This window comes from Manis javanica, chromosome 12 (genome assembly GCF_040802235.1).
Source record: "Manis javanica isolate MJ-LG chromosome 12, MJ_LKY, whole genome shotgun sequence".
NCBI classification, from domain to species: Eukaryota; Metazoa; Chordata; class Mammalia; order Pholidota; family Manidae; genus Manis; species Manis javanica.
Genome location: NC_133167.1, coordinates 69,742,919 through 69,763,953, shown reverse-complemented (window position 1 = coordinate 69,763,953; position 21,035 = coordinate 69,742,919). Strand labels below are relative to the sequence as shown.

The window sequence follows — 21,035 nt, the reverse complement described above, 5'->3', positions numbered from 1 at the left end:
GAAAAAAATATTTTCAAAATGACCTGGAAGCCCATATTCAGGTTAAAAGTCTGACTCCTTAAATTCCATAGATAACATGGATATACAGGGACCCAGGGCCTCGGGTCTGGCCTAACTGCTCCCAGCTGTGCTCCTTGGCATACCTGCAGGGATTGCTCCGCCGTGCCCAAGCCACCCCAGCCAGGGGGCTAAGCTCATCCACATTTCTGCAAAGAGCCCTCCCCTCCCCACACACTCAAGTTTGATTTTTCACATTGTCAATATCATGATCGTGTTTCCTGAATTCTTTTGAGAAGTTTAAATATTAAAATGAGGACAATTTCATGCTATTTGTCTAATTAGTCATACTGTTAATTACTAGTAATTGCCACTGTTAACTAGCCATTTTATTTCAATAATAGCATTTATGCAACAAAAAAGTAATGCTGAGTGTAGCAATTTCAAATGGATACTTTTCATATGTTAATGATAATTATTTAGTTTACTCGTGAGTTAGTTATCAAATAATTTAGTTAATTAATTTAACGGTAAAATAACACATATGTGCCAATGATTTGTATTTATTACCATCATCATCCTTGTCATTATTATTTTGGCTGGTATAGCTATATCCCCATTTGGTTCTCCAAAATGCTGGTCATCCTAAAGGCAAGCCCTACCAACCCCACTACTCCTTACCTTGTGGAGGGTCAGAATGGGGTCTAAGGGCCAACTGCAAATGGCTCCCAATGTACAGTGCAGGTCAAAGCTCTGATTGATACCTTTAGGAGAGAAAAGAAAACTCGTTTTGGGCAATTAAAGGCAAATACATAATCAAGTTTGGTTTGAAATCTATGTAGCTGCCACTGAACCATGTAGGCCAATAGATTTGTGAACTTGTAAAGGAAATTAGTTTGCAGAACAAAATTCATTTATTTTTGATGATGCTTGCTTTCAAGAACCCAGTATTTTAATGTTCCTGGAAGCGGATGCTAAACTGCAAAAATTAACTAGCGATTGCATTTCAGAAAGCAATGATATCCGACTTCTTTATTAAGTTTACTGTTAAGTGAGCAGAGAAAGAGAAGAGCATTTCTTCCATTAGCAAAGTAAATAGGACATCTGTGCACAAGAAAATGCAAGACAGAATTGGGTGGGTGAAATTCATTATTGTGGAAGGAATCATTGGTTTGTAGGTACTGAAATTTGTATGTCCTGGATCTTAAATTGGATAGGATCTTACAGGTTTTAAGCATTTCTTGGTTGCTGTTGTTTAGTTTTATTTTTATATTAACCTTGTATCAGTTGTTTTGAGACAACAAAAAAACAAATTTCAGACTGTCAGTAAGGGAAGGACTCAGTTTCTGATCCTTGCTGCCTCGATGTGATGCTCTGAGTGGGGACATCATTGGGCCCAAGTTTGTGGGTACAGGCCTGGGAATCAGGATGGCACAGGGCCTGTGAGCCCCACAGAGTGAGCATTACTTATTAGCCAGGATATCTAGCTGGTATTCCCTTGATTTTTTTTGTTTGCTTGCTTTTAAAATCATCCCTGAGTCTTTACTAAGTCTCCTAAAAATGCTCAAACTACCAATGGGTGTCGCACAAGAGGGAAAGGAATCCATGCCGCAGGAGGTGGTAGGGCAACCATGGGGAAGGAGGGTCTTGCACACGGGGGTGAAGACTTCAAGGCCTTGTCCTTCCTCCCAGGTGAAGATGTGCTTTACATCAGTCTCAACCTCAGCAACTTTCATTAAGGGGGACCATGGTTTCGCTCCATGTGGATCACCAGCATGGACAGCCTTCACTTGTAAACTGAGTCAGATTTTTCTGGTGAAATCCTTCCTTCTCTCTGGTGGCTTCTGTCCAATCCACTGCTGCCTCCTTTCCTGGCATCTTTTAGGGAATAGCTATACTCTGTGCCATTTTTTCACCTCCTCTCCATCATAGCAAAGGGAGATTCTTCTCTAATAGAGGGGGCTCAGAGAGTAGGCCCGATACCATCACTTACCCTAAGTAGGGTTCTTCTCAGGGAGGCTTGGGATGGCTCATTGCGTTTGTCACCATGGCCAGATACTTGGTCAGAAATTATTCTGGATGATTCTGTAAGGGTGTTTCATTTGGATGAGATGAGCACTTAAACTGGTGGACTTTGAATGAAGCAGACTGCTCTTCATACTGTGGGCGGGCTTTTTGTAATCTGTTAAAGACCTGGAGAGAACAAGACAGACCTTTCTGGAGCAAGAAGGAATCCCGCCACCACTCAGCCTTTGGCCCTGAACCGCAGCCCTGGTTTTCCCCCGGGTCTCCAGCCTGCTAGTCTACCTTGCAGATTTGGAAATGGTCAGCTCCATAACCTCATGGACCAATTCCTTCAAATAAAGCAATGTCTCTCTCCCTCTCTCCCTCCTCCAATGTGTGTATACGTACACACACACACACACACACACATATATATATATACACACACACGCAACATGAAATATCATCACAGTAATAATACCATTTGCTCAGAGCCTGCTCCCTAACAAACATATACCAGCTTTACTTTTCACCAAAATGTTTCAAGGTGGCTATTAGTATCCTCAATCACACACGTGATTGTCGTAACTCAGAAATGTTAATCAAGGTGAATGGCTTATGTTGTAAGTAAACAGCAGAGTAAAGGTTCGAAACTGCCTTTCTCTAGTTTCTCAGTCTACACGTCTGTTATTTCTTCAAGCTTGCAGGAGCATCCTCAAATAATAATAATGATAATTAGTAATAATAAAATTATTTCTACCAGATAGACATTTTTTCACTGGTGTGGATGCCCTTTATCCCTAGAAATCTTGAGAAAAATGCATTCTCTCTGTGCTTTACTTTCACGATTACACCATAAGCTAGAAACAGAACTCCCTAGCCCCCAAAAATCAAACCTCGACATGTGAATCAGGAGTTGGTTCATTGGCAAATAAACCACTTCTGTTTGTGTTATGTCATCTTTGTGCAATGACAACAAAAACACATTTTGAAAGCTTTGCAAGATAAAACTTTATGAATTTCTCTTTCCACTCCACTCACTCTATCTGGTTTCGAATCATTAGCCAACGTGCGTCCCTGTTGTGTCCACACTTCACTCAGTCCACTTTCTTGGCCCCTGGCATATGCCCAGCTCAGGAAGGGAAGGCATTCATATTCACGGATACTGAGGTAGCCCAGTTAGAAAAGCAGATCAAAGAGAAGTAAATAGATCCTTGGTCATTTTTTACGAGACTTTTCCAAGACCAGGGTGGCTTGTGGAGAGAAATGGCTTTTTGAGTTACGAGAGCCCCAGTCTTCTGAGCTGAGATCTGACATAAGCCATAGGCAGAGAGGACAGGTCCAACTCAGGGTTGCACTTGGGGCGCCCAGACTAGGTGGTCTTGGCCCTGTCATGCCCGACCTCCCCATTTCTAGCTAGACCAAGCCCTTGGGGGACTATGGGACAGCAGGAGCCCTTCTGGTACCCCAAGTGGAAGACACTAGTCCATGACTTCTTACCAAGGATGCTGAGTGTTCACAAGAGCCCAGAATCCGCTCCTGCCTACCCCCCCACCCCACCCCCGCACACGACCACGGCACGGGGGAGTTGGGGCGGCTGCCTCCCAGAGGACGTGGGAAATAGTCAAATGTTTTTCCAAGTGGCGTGACTACAGGGCCTTGAGGGTTGAGCAATCTGAAAGGCCTCTTACAGAGGATGAGACGTGCTGGGTGCTCCACCTGATCAGTACCCACATTGTTGGGGGGAGGGGCTGCTTAGCAGGCGCTACGCTGCGCAGAATCTGCTCCTAATGATCAGACACTGCTCCCTGGTGCCATGATGCTGATGAGCCCTCTGGGATTTAGATATTAGTGCAGATGTGTGTGTGTGTGTGTGTGTGTGTGTGTGTACAGTGGGGGCAAGCCTAATTCATGGAGTTTATCCTAAATTGGCAAGATGAATGTTTTCTAGTTCTCTGCTGTTAGGTGGAATGAGACCTTGAAAGAGAAACTAAGGTCAATAAAAAAATTACACTCATTTGCACACTACATGTCCTTTTACTATTTATTGCCATTTTGCTCATTTCCAAAAAGTCATTTAATTCATTTCACCAATACAAACTTTCAGTGGAAGGAAAAGAGTCCTTCTTCTGAAAATAAAGAAGAAAACTAAAATACAAGATGCAAACTTCTGAGCCGCGAGGAGGTCCCCACCGTCCCCGCTTCATCCTGATGACTTCCAAGCCTTCCTGCTGGCCTCCACCCTCCGCGTCTCCCCAGGAGCATTTCCAAACTCCCACAGGGACAAAGGTGACAAAATGCTCTGCTCTGATCCCTCCACCCAAACTCAGGAGGAACTTCACGTGCTTTTAAGTGAAAGAAAGCATGCATAAATATTTCATTTGTTTTTCCAAGAAATCAACATGGTGATCTGTCCACAGTCAGTTTTATTTGGTTTTTGAAATTCAGATTGGTTTTCTGTTACTTTGAAAATTGAATAAGGGTACACTCCTCCTCTGTGGGGTTCTCACTGAGGGAATTTCCAAAGTGGTTTGCTATGAACCAGCGATCCAGCAGGGAAAGGGGAGTTTCTGGTCATGAAAACCTTCCTTCTGTAAACACTAACTGCTCTCACCAAAGGAGAAGATGGTGGTCTACCAAGCAGGCGCATGGATGGGGCTGAGGTCCCTTGGGATCATCCCAGACAGGACTCTTGAGCCTCGATCCCCAGGCCCACCTGCCTCCCAATGGGGAGACTGTCAGGGGGATGTATTTTCTGGGTTTGCATTGTTGGGAGGACGGCAGTCTCTTAATCACTTTGGTGGAGAACTGCCTCTAAGGTCTTATCTCTGACACTCTTGAGGAAGCTCAGAACCATGGTACCCCCTGTGCCAGTCCCTTCTAGAGCCCGGGGTGGCCCTGGGAGGTGGCTCGGTCTCTTGCCCTTTGCTTTGGCTGCTGCTGTGACAATGTATTTGGTCACCACGGTGAGGTGATAGCTGCGCAGCTCGGCCAGGGCCTCCAGACACTGGTTATAGGCTGCCAGAAGTTGTCCGTCTCCAGAGGCCAGGATGTGGTCCCTCAGTGAAGGAGCTAAGTGGATTTCTTCTATGAAGGCCTTATGAGAGGGAGGCATGTAGTCCCGCATTCTGTGCAGAAATTCAGCTGAAAGAAACAACCCAGGACAATGCTGTAGCCCGACGTGGAAAGGTAAGGGAGTCTGCCTGCTTCTGCAGACATCAGTGCTGCAAAAACCATCACCCTTGCGGTCCAGTCTACTTCTCTGGCTCTTTTGCTGGTAGACTTCAAAAACTCAAATGCATATTCCTGACTGTTGACAGGACACAGGGAAGGAAAAAAGAAGCTAGGACATCTCGTATAACAGGGTTGGATATAGCTATCAGTCAGTGTGTAAATATTTATCACATACCAAGTGTGGGCAAAGAATCCTGCTGGCAACTGGGAGGGAGATTCACAAATGTGAGACATGAACCCTTTGACCCATGAGCTAAATACTGAATTTTGCTTCCTGTGTTCTTTGTTCTAGAGGGAGTGCTAAGAAGAGCAAAGTAATAGCGTTTATAAGGGCACGAGAATAAAGAACAAGCAACTGTTTTAATAGTGGCCTCTTGAATCAACGTGTTTAAAACTCATTCAGTAGATATTTATAGGAAATACAGTAGATTGCTTATAGGATTAAAATTATTCACAGTAAGTGAACTGCTAACATCACCAAACCAAAAATCCATGAAAAATTATTAAAATTCTAGAGAACTGGACCCCATGGCATCAAATTCCAGTCATTCTTCTTCTAATCTAATCTGAAAACTCTGCGCTATGAAATGCCTTTGTACAGCTTTTGGGCATTTGGCTTGATGCTGGCAGGTAAGGAAATGAGGACTTTCAAGCTTGTGAAATGGTCTGCCCTCTTCTGGTCTAAGTCCATGAGGCTTGAGGTGCCTGACCTTCATGGGAAATGCTGTAGCCCGGGAGCTCAGCCCATCCCCAGCTCCAGCCAGACTCAGCAACTTCGTGCCACAGGAAGCTACTGCCTAACGATGCAAACAAAATTAAGGGGAACAGCTGGAAATAGAGCGATGTTTTAAGCTTTGGAAAGGAAATCCAATATCCTGCTGAGCCGTGATGTTAACTGACTTGACACAATAACATTTGGCAAGCACAGACTTTCTTGGTTGATTTGGGGAAATAGAGACTTTATGACATTTTAATTTACCCCTGGTTTTATCCATTGGTAACAACACCTCTGTTCTTCTTCCCTGTTAAGGAAGAAAAAGAAGAAAAATGTCTGACTTACCACTTCCCTTGCTATGACGGACGCCTAAGAACGCATCAAAGGCGTGGAGCACTGAGCTCTGAGCCGCGCTCCCTCCAGAGTATTTCAGCGGCTCTCCAGAGACTCCTTCATAGATCAACCCCGCAGGCAGCGCTGGGTTATCTTTCCAACTAAGCAAGAGTAAAAGTCAGAGAGAAGAATTGGGCACCAGGAGTTAAGACTATGTGCTCGGATATGGAAACAGCAAGGAGGCTAACGTGATTTCAACGGGGAATTTTAGGCCCATACGCTGGACATCATTGTAAAATACGCACTTTAGCATCATCTTGACCTCAACCTCAAAACAGGCCATAGACTCAGCCCTTCTCTTTCCTCATTTAAAGGATTGTTCAGGGGAAGTAAAGGGTATTTAGAAAGGAATCTTTGGCATTGGTCCCAGGACATATTCATTGGGAAAAATTCAATTATAAAGTTGACATCGGTGATGATCAACAGCAACAACACAGGGCTCTGGAATCGTTTCCAGTGCCTCTGCTTCTCTCTGCTTCGATGACTTGATACCTGTGACTCCACATGTAGAGCTCAGAAAATACGCTCACACCCAAACACACGCACATGCACATACACATCTTTGTGCTTCCCTGAAACACTTATAACAATTGTCACATGAAACCAGCACTTTTAAGCAGTACCTGGTTTGTGGAAATGCCTTTATCAAGCACTTTGTTGGTTGTACATACTGGTGATGAGGGCAGCAACAGAGAGAAAACAGACAGCCCCACAGGTACCAACGCTAAAGTCACAGGCATGGACAATGTCAGGGAGTGAGGCCCAGAGAAGGGACTTTGCCTCACCCCTCCTCTCTGTCTCTGTCTCTGTCTCTGTCTCTCTGTCTGTCTCTCATTCCTTCTCCTCTTCTACTCCTAGGTTCCATTTCTTCATCTTCTTATTTCAAGTCCCCCTCTTTCTACCTGTATTTTACTATTTTACCCAGTTTCTTGTCTGATTTGTATAAGATTTTTAAACAATGCAGAGTATATGTGGATGACTCCATAATGAGACAAATAGCACCAAGAACATGCTCTCTTTGCATCAACAATGCTTCACACTTTATGAAGCACCTTCACATCCATCTTCACATTTAGCCTCTTTTGAGGAGATCGAGGCAGGTATTTTTAAATCCATTTTACAGCTAAAGAAACAAAGACTCAAAGCAGTGAAATCTCCAAGGCCACATGGTTAGAAAATGGGGGAACCAGAACTTCAATCTGAAACTTGTAATTTTCTACTTTCATTGTCTCAAGACCCCCTCTACCCATGTGGATTTCAATTTTCACTAAGGAATAGAATCTTTTTTTCCTGTTGGCAAGAACAAGCTGCCATCCCTGTGTTAACTGTTTAAAGAACAGGCTCACACTGATGTCTCACCTTCTTCCTATAATTATCAAAGTCGTTTTGCTCAACAGAAGGGTAACACACACATCGCACACATACAAAAGCTAGAGACAGACTGCTCAGCTTGCTGTGCGTGACCTTTTTCAGATACTTCTCTGACGTAGGAAATGCAATGAAGAGCTGGGCTGTTTTCTTCGGGGGCTGGCTGGGGGGTGGCTGGTCTGTAGTTTTCATGGGGTGAATGTCAGAGTGGCCTTTACAGCTGGACAGAGATGAGGGGCAGCAGGCAGGGAGGGTGCAAGTGGGAGTAGCAGAGGAAAGATTCTGATTTTTAAGATCCTAACCTGTTGCAGCTGTTAGGAGAGAGAGCTCTCTTTCAGGCAGATATGAAATTTAATCTCAACTTTGACGTTTTTTAACTGTGAGCCGTGGCTTAGTTAATTAACCTCTCCAGGCCTCGGCTTGTGAGTTGTATTAGTATGCACCTTATTGGGGTGTTGTGAGAACTAATTAAAATCATACCTGCTTGGTGTCTGGAACATATTAAGCATTTGATATTTGATAATCTGTAAATGATGTCACAGAGCCGTTTGGGGTTCCTTCACTAGTTACTAGTTCCTTCCCATCGTGACCACATCTAAGTGCCGGACTCTCCCAGGGCTCAGTCCTTGGACTTCTCCCGTCTCTCTTCCTGCACCATCTTATCTAGTCACATGGATTTATTAGGACTATTTAGGACTATTTGCCATTTTGCACCTATACCTGAACCTGTCCCCTATATTCCAGACTCAAACACTCAGCTAGACAGCCCCACAGGAATGAACACATCCGGGCTCCCGGTTTCCTCTCCCTTTTGCCAAACTTATCCCTCCCATAATATTCCCCATCAGAGAAAAGGGAGACTCTACTCTTTCAGTGAAACAGGTGAAAAACCTTAGAATCATCTTCAGCTGGGTTCTTTCTCTTCCATTCTCACGCTCTGAGAGCGCATCCTGTCTGCAATCCATATGCAGAAATGTTTCTCCATGCCTCTGCGTGTAGTGATGGCTTCTTAAATACTCTGCGGGCTTCCATTCTTATTCTCAAATAGTCTGTTTTCCACTAAGAAAACAGAATGATGATTTGAGACTTAAGACAGATCATGCTGCTCTTCTCAAAGCCCACCACTGTCGCCCTCCCCACTCAGAAAAGCAGCCTGTGAGCCCCTGCATGATCTTGCCTCCTGCTATCATTTGTATCCTTTTTATCCTGCCCACATTCACTCCATCCAAGTACTGCTGGCTTCCTTGCAACTCTTCACCCATGACAAGCATGCTCCAGCCTCAGGGTCACTGTAATTTCTGTTCCTTTTGCTTGGAGCAGGTATGGGCTTAAATGGCTTGTTCCTCACTTCCTCCAGGTATCTGCTTAAATGTCACTTAGAAGTGTGTGGCATTCCCAGGTCGCAGTAAAGAAGAAACTTTGGCCACCACACACTTAAATCTCCAAAAACATGTATCCAACTTTACATTTTCCCATATCACTTATCTTCATAATACATATCTTATGACACTTGCTCATATCTCATTTATTTATTCATTGTCTCCCATCATTGAAATGTAAGCTCCACAAGAATGAAGTGCCTGTTTTGGTTTACAGCTCCATTCCCAGCACCCATTAAATATTTGATGAATGAATGAATTTAAAATAGTATTCTATAATTGTATACATCTAGAATATGTAGGCCCAGGTGCATTTCTTGAAAGGAACTGGCCATGAGATGCTCAAACGGCCAAGAGACATCATTTAATTTCCATCTACATCTCAACCTGAGGAGGATGTGTAGGAACCACATTAAAGTAAAAAAGGATAGAAGAAGACACCTACTTTCAAGACCATGTTCTCCACCTATGATGAGATTGGGGAAGGGAAATTGGGTTTCTCTAGACAGCCAAGGACTGCTCCCATGTTTTCTTAGGCCCAAACTGCTGTTTGTGAAGGAATGGAATTATTTTCTTTTCAAATCTCTGTAGACAAGGTTATTTATAGCCTTTCTCGTAGCATGTTTCTAGCAAAAAAAAAAGGGGGGAAGCTTAAACAGAAAAAAAGAAAAAAATGAAATGACTTTTTTTTCCACAGGGGCTGATAACTTCCTTGAGAAACTTAATGAGATTGGAAAATAAAAGGAGTATGTTTCATCTACAGATGAAATCTGTCAACTCTCTTAAGAAAAATGTTTTTATAAAGTAAATACATATAATAAGCAAAACATAGGACAAATCAGGAACACAGGAGAAAATTTAGACTTTTAAGGTAACCCTATTGGGAATTCTCAATAATCCAGAGTTTTGGACATTAACACTTACCAATACGTTTAGGATTTGGTAGTTTAGCTATATGGGAAATACTTTTGAGGATCAGAAACAGAAGGGAGACATTTATGTAGATCATAGATAAAATGTATCACTGGCCCAGAACTTATTTAATAAAAACAAAGTCACCCTCTGGTGCCCATCTAATCATGGTAGGTAGAATTCTAAAAATATCACCCTAAGATGCCCATTCTATTTTCTAGAATTGTTAATATTATGAGATATCATGACTGTCAATCTAATAGATGATGTGGCAGATGTAATAAAGGTTACTAATCAGTTGACCTTAATATAAGGAGTTATCCTGAATTACCTAGGTGAGCGGAATCCAATCACATAAGACCTTAAAAGCAGAGCATTTTCTCTGGCTAGTGACAGAAGGAGCAATCAGAGAGATCTGAAATACTAGAAGGCTTGGAAGGGCCATTGCTGAGTTGTAGGAAACTGCATGATAAGAGATGCAGGAAGCATCTAGAAGCTGAGGGTAGATCTTGGGTGACACCCAGCAAGGAAACAGAGACCTCAGTTCCAAACAAGAAATAAATTGGATTGTACGAGAAGCCTGAATGAGTTTGGAAGTGAATTATTCCCCAGATTCTCCAGCTAAAGGCTCAGTCCAACAGGTATCCTGACTTCAGCCTTTTGAGAGCCTGCACAGAGAACCAAACTGAGCTCACCTAGATTCCTGACCTACAGAAATGTGAGATAATAAATGTGTGCTGTTTTAAGTTGTTAAATTTGGGATGATTCATTATGTAACAGTGGAAAAACAATACAAACTTAGAAAGCAAAGTGAAGGTCCTGTCTGTTCCACCATCTGCCTTCATAACAAGGGGACAGAGAAAGGATAGAGCTTCCTGGTGACACACGGGGCTTTTTATTTTTCCTATCTTCGAGGTGGGGTTCTTAGGCAAAAACAAATGGATCTAATATGATATCCTAAGGATATAAATATTAAGCTTCCAATGCCATTTGCCATGCAGAGGGTACTCTACTTCTTCCCCTAAGGGGGCTCCAGGGAATTACTTTGCTGGTGAGGGTCACTAGGTGTTTTTCTCCTCTAGGAAACATCTGTCTGTCCCTCCCCTTATATATTTAGAAAATGCTACAGAGGCCTCATGCAAGATAACAGTTGAACTATACTTACCCAGAGAGAAAGATCCGGATGACTGCATAAAATATGTCTGGATCTACATAATCTGGAGGAGCAATCAAAATGTGAACTTTACTACAGGCAACAAAACAATTGGTTACATGTGCTGGGGCCCTGCTGCTCTCCTAGGGCCGCCTCTATCTGAGGCACACGGACACTGGAATGGAAGCAGCTGCGAGAGGGGGGCAGAATGTTCTCTTATGTCGTCCCCCCTCGTGGGCGCTTGCAGGACTTTTAAACTATTCCAAATGCTGCCCTTTCCGATTTGCGGTATTTCCCTTTTCTGAGCTTAATAACAAAAACAAAATGAGAGATCAAGGCCATCTTTAAAAAATTAATATTTTACACAGACGCAATGTTGGAGAGACTGTGGGAAGCAGGAAAGAGGAAAGCAGAAAGGCTTTCACAGGAGAGGAAACTGAAGTCGTCGAAGCCCCAGCACACTTGTGGGCAGTCAGCGGGGACCAGGGGCCTCGGGGTGGTCTCTTGTTCAGGGTTTGCCAGCCCAGGTCAGATGCAGGTTCATTTAGCTCCCTGCTTGTCTAGATTCATTCATCTGTGTAGCTATTTTTGAATCTAAGCCAATGATTGGGGATAACAGATCCCATTCGTTTATTAACTTATATGTAAGGAAGCATGTCCCCACTTTTGTCCTGTATTTCTTTTCATCTACTCCTGAAGTTCACATAATGGGACCCCTCTGTGACCTGACATGTTTCATTCATTCCTGTCTATGTCTCTTTGTTTCTGAAAGAAAGAGACATCTGTTCCATGAGACCTAAATCATGGCATTTCCATACCCCCAGTTGCCCTTTTCTACCATCACACCTCGTCTCTGGGCCTCCATCTCATTTTCTCTGACACCCCAGGGGCTCAGGTAACACATGTCTCCCTCCAGACCGAGGGTATCCCAATGCTCCTGGGTGGCCACATTCTCTCTGCTCTTCTGTGATGATGCCCCAGGGGCTGGACTTCCCTTTGGGCCTTATTTCTGGGTCTTTCCCACTTGGTGCTCAGGTCCCACAAAAATGCCAAGTATTATGTACAAATTTTTGCTGGAGCAGTAAGAAATGGAAATAATTTATTATTTTACTCAACTTACCAGATGGAAAGATGAAATGTCAAATGATCATTGTAATAGATGTTAAATAATTTTGATGTAAAAAAATGTCAATAGATATAAAGAAAATACATTAATAACTAAAACCAAAAAAAATGTTAGTTAATTTGGGATAGGAGGGTACATCCTGGAACTGATACAAGGAATTGTAACTCTGGGGGAAAATCCTAGGGCAAATACCTTTGAAACCGAAATCAGTCAAAGGAAGAAATAAAGTGGGAGAAACCCTTTTATTTCTTACAAGCAGTCTTCCACTTCTGCACCCCCGTGTCTCTCATGACCAGGCTGCAGAAGAAGAGCCCCCACCCAGGCTCTCTGGTCCAGATAAACCCTCACTTGCCCTTATAATTACCCATTGATATGGAGATAGACTACCCTTCTCCACCCCCTGGAAACACTCATTGTACGGAGATGCACTAAAGCCAGGAGAGAGATTCTGGAAACGCTGCAATTTTACCCACAGAAAACCTACCATATTTATTATATTCAGTGTTAAAATACTAAAAAGTAACTCTTTTAAAATGTGAGATAAAACAAAGATCTATTCAACACTCTATTAGACTAGCCAGAAGGATAAGGAAAAAAATGTTTAAGATATTAAAGCTATAAGTATCATAAATGAAGAAACAAAACAATAATCTCAAATGATATTTCTGCATAGAAAACCCTGACACCCCAGATAATCTGCAGATAATTATTAGAATTAATAAGTGTTTATGAAGATGCTAGATTCAAGGTTGATATTCTAACTTCAATTTCATTCTATAAACCAGCCACAGTTGGGAGTTAGTTAAATCAAAAGACACCATATTCACCAGAAATAAAAATACAAACTTACAGAATATAGCAGAAGATATCTGTATCTTACCTTGAAATAAATTTTTAAAAATTAAAAGTGTGTGTCTAGTTCATGGACAAGAAAACATGGCATCAAAATCTAAGAGAATAAATGTATCTAAAGAAGAATTTTCTATCTGGGCACATTTCAGACCATGTGACAACAGAATACCCAGGAACACATCCTTTGAGGTAACTTGTCCAGGAACCTTAGTTAATGTTTTTATGCTATTCTCTACTTGTCTGCCTGCCTTGATCCTAAGACGGAAAGACTAGATATAACATCAAAATCATACCACTTTTTCCAAATTTATGTATAGATTTAACACAATTCAAGCACAATTCCTAACAGAGGTTTTTTTCATGGAATTTGACAAGCTGATTCCAACTGTTTAAACGGAAGGTAAGGGTTAAACAGTACAGGCACCTCCTCTGAAAAAGAAGAGCATAGCGAGGGGGTTTTCTCCACCTCAACAGGAGAAATACTTAGGAAGCTGCAGTTACTAAGGCAGATGATGTGGACATTGGGCAAAACAAACAAGAAACAGAACAAAGAGCCTACAAACAGATCAGCCATTAAAGAAAACCTGGTGTCAGACCACGCTAATCCCATAGAGCAGCAATCACAGAAGGGAAATGACGTATTTCCTCTGTCAACCTACATACAGCTACTAATTATATGTGAACAAAGGAGTGAATTGTGAAAGAACAACGCTTTCAGAGGAAAATGTTTGTGACGTGTGATTATGAAATAATACCTTAGGCAAGACCTCCTAACACAGAGAGACTTTTACAAAAGAAATGACAGATACTTGGCCTGTATTTAAATTAAGAACGTCTGCCTTCAAACGGCACAAGTAGACAAACCAAAACATTTGCAACATGTACAACTAACAAAACTGAGCCGCCGGAGCCGCAGGAAGAAACGAGAGAAGAAGAGGGTTTGGAAATCCAGGAACGCAGGCGTGACGTCATCATCACGGTGGTAGACGAGTTTTCTCTTTCTCCCAAAGGACACTGATTTAGATGACCTCATAGGGACAAGGGAGCCTTGGCGAGGTCCAGGACCCAACAGGGAAGTTCCAGAAACCGCTGGAGGAAAAAACCCAAGCTCGGGCGCCCTGGAAAGGGCCAGAACGTCTCCCATCACTGACATGGCCTCTCCCACGAGGTGGCGAAGCCAGGTGCGCGGAGGCCTTGCTGGCCTGCGACTCCTCCTGTGAAGGCGGTGCCCGCCCGTGAGCGAGCGGCTGCCTCCCCCGCCGCAGGGGCGCTGCCAGAGACCCGCTTCCCTCCAGCCCGCCCAGGACGCGGAGGTGGGCGGCGCGCCGGAGCCTGGGGTGGGGGTGGCTGGGCGAGAAGGGCCGGATGGGCTGCCGGAGGGGATTAAAGGCCGCGAGCCCTACTCAACACCTCACAGACTCCATCCAGAAACCCTCCCAGGAGCCCCTGGGATGCCACACCTGCCGATCCCCCAGCTGGGCCCCATCTCGGCACCCCCGCCACGCCAATCGTGGCCAGCTCCTGTGTCCCTCCTGAGAGCCGCACGGATGAGTCCTGGCAGAGTGTTAGGGCGCACGTGCAGCCGGTGGCTGACTGTGGGGCTGGGGGAGCGCACACGCAGGAGCGAGAGTTCAGCCCTGCCCCTGGGAAAGCCAAGGGATGCCTGGGAGCGCCTGGTTTGCAGGACCGAGAGGAGGCGTATGCAACTAGGACAATTGCCACAAGGGGGAGCAAGAAGCGTGCAGCAAGCGCCTCCACAGACGGTCCCGGGAAGCCTCAGGACCCTAGCAGGGCTGACGAATGAACCCAGTCAGCAAAGACGCACTGAAGCCTGTCCCAGGTGTACGTGCACTCGGCAAAAAAGAGGAAAAACAAACTCAGAAGCAGAGTAGGCTGGTGGTTGCAGAGTCTACGCTGAGTAGTGGAGAAAATGAACATAGAATGTTGGTCTAAGGATACAGATTTGCAGTTAAAAGAAGAATAAGGTCTGGGGAGCTGATGTACAGCTTGGTGACTGTAGTTAACAGCACCACATTGTACAATTACGGTCACATCACCACACTGTACACTCAAGAGTTGCTAAGAGAGTAGATCTGAAATGTTCTCACCACAAAAACAGTGACAAAAAGCAATTACGTGAGGGGACAGATGTATCAATTGACCTTATCACGGCAATCATCTCCCAGTGTATAAACATGTATCAAATCATTGCATTATCATGCACTGCAACACTTATACCCACTGTTATATGTCAATTATATCTCAGTAAAGCTGGGGGGCGGGGAAGCACTGTAGTATTAAAAAAGGAGAGTACATATACCAGATTCATAATCAGTCAGTCAGTGAGTAACTGAATGAATGAATAAAGCTGACAATATTAAGGGCTGGTAAGGGGGGACTTCAAGTGAGTACAAACACTTGGAGACCAGCTTCGTGCCAGTCAGTAAAACTGATGATACATGTGCATTTCAACTAAGCTCTACAGGGGCTCTATGCTTGAATATTTGTAGCAGTGCTGCTTGTAATAGCAAAACCAAAACCAAACCAAACACCAAAAAAAAGAAGAAACCCAGAAATAAGCCGGGAAATAAATTATAGTAAAAGTACACCCCCAAAAAATGCTATATAGCAGTGAAAATGTACTTTGTCTATATGACTCATATTGATAGCGTCTTGGTGAAATAGGCAAGTGACAGGAAGAAAACATACATTTTAATTCCTTGCACAGAAAATTCAAAAACACTCAAAACAAAATAATACGCTGTTTAGGAATAATCCTCAGATAGGGTAATTATTGCAAAGTGAAAGTGAAGGATTAGTGTCATAATCAGGATGATGGTAACTGGAAGACACGTTCAGGGGGACGAGGGCAAAAGAAACACACAGAAGGCTTCAAAGATTTTGGTGATGGTCTGTTAAGTTGAAAGCTGGGTATGAGACTGTTTATTTTACAATTTTTCCATAGATTCAACTTACAGATTCTATATGAATCTACATTCACTACTTTATTAGAAAAAGAAAAGAATCTAGGGCCCAGGATAGTGCTCTGTTATCGACACCTAGGACAGAGTAATCGGACTGCACACCTAATGGTCACGACTGCCAAACTGTCTCTTTTTCACCTAATTCCAACTTTCAAAGCCAGGTATTTCACCGTTGCTTTAAATATGTCATCGTTTGTGACCTATTTCAAAGCAATGTCATCATGCTTCCCCTGTATTTTCTGTTTTGTAAACCAATCCACAAACCAAGCAGAACTTGATTCAATCTTCCTGCTGTCAGATCTCTCCTGAGGTGTCACGGTTTTTCTTTAACCAGCTTTGAAATCATACACACATCCATGACACTGCCTTCTGCCTCTAAGCACACCTAAGTCTACCAACCCTCAGTCCTTTCCTTGATGTCCCTTGTTCATGTCTTCCGTTGCTGTCCTTGCTCCAGTTCCTTCTCCTCTCCCCAGGTTTGGTAGCCTTGTTGGGAGGGTTTAAGCAGCTGTATGTGCCTGGATGAAACCAGCGCTTCAATTGGAAGTGACTTAAATCTGAAGGAGGGGTTAACAAGGCAGAGAGTATGAAGGGAAGAACGTTAGAAGCAGTAGCACAGTGCATGCACAAGACTTAAAATGGAAGACATTTCTTTTCAGGAACTGAAATATAGTGTCAGAGAGAATAAGTGGGGGGACACACGGCATCAAATGAAGCTAAATTAAAATTAAAATAGCCTGTAGTCACATCATGCTGGGTCTTGCAGAACAGCTTAAGGATTTTGACCCTATCCTTAGAATAATGGGTAAGCTATCTTGCTCAGTAGAAATATAACGTGATGGACATACATAATTTTAAATTTTCTAGCAGTCATATTTCAAAAGGTAAAAAAATTGGCAAAATTAATATCATTATTATATTTTATTTAATACCTATGTCCAAAGTATTGTCATTTCAGCAGGTAATCAAAATAAAACTTAATGAGTTTTTTAAAATAAGTTTTGAAATCCTGTGTGTACACTTACAGACCTTAAATTTTATTTTGTACTTCAAGGGTATTTCATTTTGATGTTTAATTTTCAACAATTAAGTGAAATGTAGCCTATTCAGTAATAAAGGTGGGTTTAACAGAAAACTATTTTACACTGATTCCATTTTTAAAAATCTTGACTACAGTTCATTAAAATTAAACACAATTAAAAATTTAGTTCTCCAGCCACACCAGCCACATTTCACGTGGTCAATGGCTATAGGCTACCACACTGCATTGTGCCAGGAGACAAACTAAGGGCAAAAATGATGCAACCTGGTTTACACATTTAAAAGTTTATTCCAGGTCTGCATAGAGAATGAATTAGATTAGATGAAGGGCAGATGAGGGACAGGATTCGGAAGGTTATTGCAGGCATCCTGGCAAGTTATGATAAGAGCCAGGTCCAGAGTAATAATGGAAGGAACAGGGAGTGCGGAGGCATAGATGATATTCCAGAAAAGTCTTCCATTTGTGGCGATGGAGTGTTTTTTACTTGTACCAATCGTTCCACTAAGAACAACCAAAAAAGCTGGATAAAATATGAAAACTTCTTAAAGGCATCAAAGCGCTGAAAAAGAGAGCACAGAACCACCAAGCAAAAACATAATAGAAAGTGGGAACCCAGGGAGGGAGGCAGCAAACTAGAGAGGCAAAGCCACCTTTCCCTGAAGGCATCTGCCAATCCAGGAAAACCTGGGCCCTGGTTTCAGCGGCCCCTCTGTTGGGTGGGGCCTGTAAGTCAGGCCCTGGTCCCAGCCATGGTGAGGAATTTTTTCACGGTGCCCTCCTCATATTAACTTGGAGCATCCCAAGTACTTAGATCCTCAATTTCAGTGTGACTCCAAACTACGTGCCACAGGAGACAAAAATTAACGTTACCTTGGCACTGAGCCAAATGGTAATAAGAAAAATCTGTCCCTGAAAAGCTGTGACCCTTTTTTGGCACATGTCAACCCCAGTTCAACTGCCTGATTGGTCCTTGGGCCTTCACTTATGACCTTCATTTAAGATGGTCCAAAATGTTAATGTCCATAAGGACCAGAAGAACCAAACGCAAATATTTATTTACCCTAGTCACAGAAAGACTGCCTACAAAAGATGTTTCAAGGACAATGAGCATTACATAGCAAAAAAAAGAAATTTTTTTAATGAGAACGCAAAACAATCAAGCACACCAAAGCATGACAACCAGCCATGAGGCCCAACAGCAAAGAAAGAACAATGAAGGAAAAGGGAAACAGACATAGGTTTCAAATACTGTAATTATCAGCTACAGATTCTAAAACAGCCACACTTACTATGTTTAAGAAAGCCAAAAGCAAGCTTGAAAATATCTATAAGAAGCAGAAAGTTATACAAAATGAAGTAGCAGGTTAGAAAATAATACAATATAATTTATGCAAATGAAAAAATAATCCATTCAGTGTATCTGTTTAGCAGCAGACTGGAAGCAGGTGAAAATCAATTAATTAGATCAGAAGAATGAATCCAGAATGCAGCACAGAGAAATAAGGAGATGGAAAGTAGCAGCAAGACTGTAAGAGAATGGAGGACAAGGTGGGAAAGTCTAACATTCAATCAAAGTTCCAAGAGAGAAGAAGATAATAGGGCATAGATGATTTGTGAGGGTTTAATGATGGGACTTTTCAAAGTGATGAATCACATCAATTAGAGAAGCATAATGAAGCCTAAACATAATATACTGAACAACATGAAATACAGAGAGAAACTCTTATGTGCAGACAGGACAAAGGTAGATCGCCTCCAAACAAGGAACAGTTTGACTGACAGCTAACTCCTGAACGGTGACTATGGAAGCCAGAAGATATGGTACTGATTTACTCAATAATGAAAAGAATATAATTGCTCACAAAAATATCCTTCAGGAACTGGAATGAAATATGGCAACTTGTCAGATGAGTTTGTCAGCTGCAGACCATCACTAAAGGAAATCTTACAGGCAGAAGAAATGTGTATAAAGGAATAAAAAGCAAATGTTATAAATTTGTAAGCAAACCTGAGGAATCTTAACTGTTTTAAAACAGTAACAATCATTGTAGATTTTTAGATGTCTTTGATGGATGATATTCAGTGTTCATGTTTCCTTACTTCCCTATGAAATCAAAATTGGTTTTGTGTACGTATGGGAGCACATGCTTCTGGACTAGATGTGTGGATGCGATGAAGTTGAATTCAAGGTGAGAGATGGTTGCTCAGATAATTTAGGTATAGTCAGATTACTATGTGTAAATAATCCATGAATGAAGCCAACTTTAGAAATATAAACATAGAGACTACGTGGTATTCAATAGAGAAGAATTCCAGTGTTAATTATTTTCCAGTTGGGTATAGACAAACTAAGCTCACAGATTAAGAAGGAAAATTCCTGAGATAGAATTAAGTGCACCAATCAGAAGGGGAGGGTAGCAGAAGTTCACAGGACAGTTCAGTTCCAATTCACCCATTTAAAAAGCCTGATGTAAACAACATACCAAATTGTTAAAAGGAAACATTTTGACTCCTTCTCAAAAGGAGTCTCCTATTAAAAGAAAAATTCTTGCAGCTACCCAGAGGTCAAGCATAAGCTAGAAATTGTGTTGATTCGGAACAAAAGGCAAGCCAAAAATTTCCATGGCTTTTTGGAGAAAAAACTAGCCCTCAGCTTTGCTGTGAGAGAAAACAAATTCTTAAGAGAACAAGACCTGTTAACAAATACACCAAAAGATATGCCTGTATAATCTGGATGCTTGAAAATCAGAACGTACTTCAGCCTCTTGAGGGAGCACAATGCTCGGAACTGGTGGAGCTCTCTAAAACCAGCGAGAAAAGAAACGCTGGCACGGATCCTGCAGGTGCATGACGCTGTCACGTAGCAGGCGAGGCACGCTGAGGTGCGCATGGCTGATACGTGCAGGTCGGGACATCCGCCCTTTGGGGAGTCAGGCGCAGCATCCTCACTCACAGCCTGGAGGCCTCAGAGCAGCCACCTTTTCTAGCCTTGCCTCAGGGCTGTGCCATGTCCCTTCTGATGCGTTTGCATCGGATTGATTGTAAGCATGTCCCAAGCCCACCTAAATCACAAGCAAGGAGACTCCGCCCGTCGAGAAAGGCATGTCAATGTCATGTTGTAAAGGAGACCTTGGGATGGAAGATGTGGCTAAGTTTGGAAAATGCAGGCTGATACATTCATCAATTTTACTGAAGAGACTACAAGCAAAAATTTTGAAATAAATTATGTCCATGTAGGAAAATTTGACTTTGGAGAGAAAAGTCTGCAGTAGCCCTGACACCTCCCAAAGGCCATCAGACCTCTTGCAAAGGTGCTCATGGGAGCCTCAGAGCTGGCCTGGACTGACGTGATTCTGGAAACGAGTGCTAGGAAAGCGGGTGGCAGACACACGGCCATGCTGTCCTGCTCTGGCACACGCTCTGGTCTGAAGACGCTGGAAGGTACCTCTAATGGACTTGATATCCTGAGGAATAAGCTCAGCGTATCTTGGAAAGCTAAAATCCACCTCACTAGGTTTGGAGAGCTTGTTCGGCAGGGGACCTACCTCCTGAGGGCATCAGGGGGGCTTTAAAATCAAAATTCAGGGAAATGGAGGAAAGGAATGTAAAACAGGGAAACGTAAAACAGGGAACCTAACTGTGGCTTCAGATAGGCTTCTGCTACAGAGCCTGGGATGGTAAATAAATGTACTTTTTTAATAAGAGGCAATTAAGCTGGGCACCACCTGGTCCCCTCTCCCCCCTGTCGGGTCTCCTGTGAACGCTCCCCCTAGAATCCCCTTTTCTTTGGGTGAAGCAGAATTTCAGACATCTGATGCTCAGATGCTCTAACCTGGTTCAACAGATGACACCCTTCTCCCCACCTTTCTTAAACTC

At 42.9% G+C, this 21,035-nt stretch overlaps 1 protein-coding gene across 8 annotated transcripts in view; it reads right to left on the bottom strand.

Moving 5' to 3' along the window:
- Positions 1–4,035: 4,035 nt before the first annotated feature.
- Positions 4,036–21,035, bottom strand: part of IDO2 (indoleamine 2,3-dioxygenase 2) — a 55,562-nt gene continuing 38,562 nt past the window's right edge. For all 8 annotated transcript variants that reach the window (XM_073218829.1, XM_073218830.1, XM_017661882.3 and 5 more), the window contains 3 exons: positions 11,168–11,219; positions 6,296–6,444; positions 4,036–5,145 (listed from right to left, as the gene is read on the bottom strand). In XM_073218829.1, the coding sequence (XP_073074930.1) occupies positions 4,790–5,145; positions 6,296–6,444; positions 11,168–11,219 (557 nt within the window). In that variant the 3' untranslated portion in view covers positions 4,036–4,789. The remainder of the gene's footprint in view (positions 5,146–6,295; positions 6,445–11,167; positions 11,220–21,035) is intronic.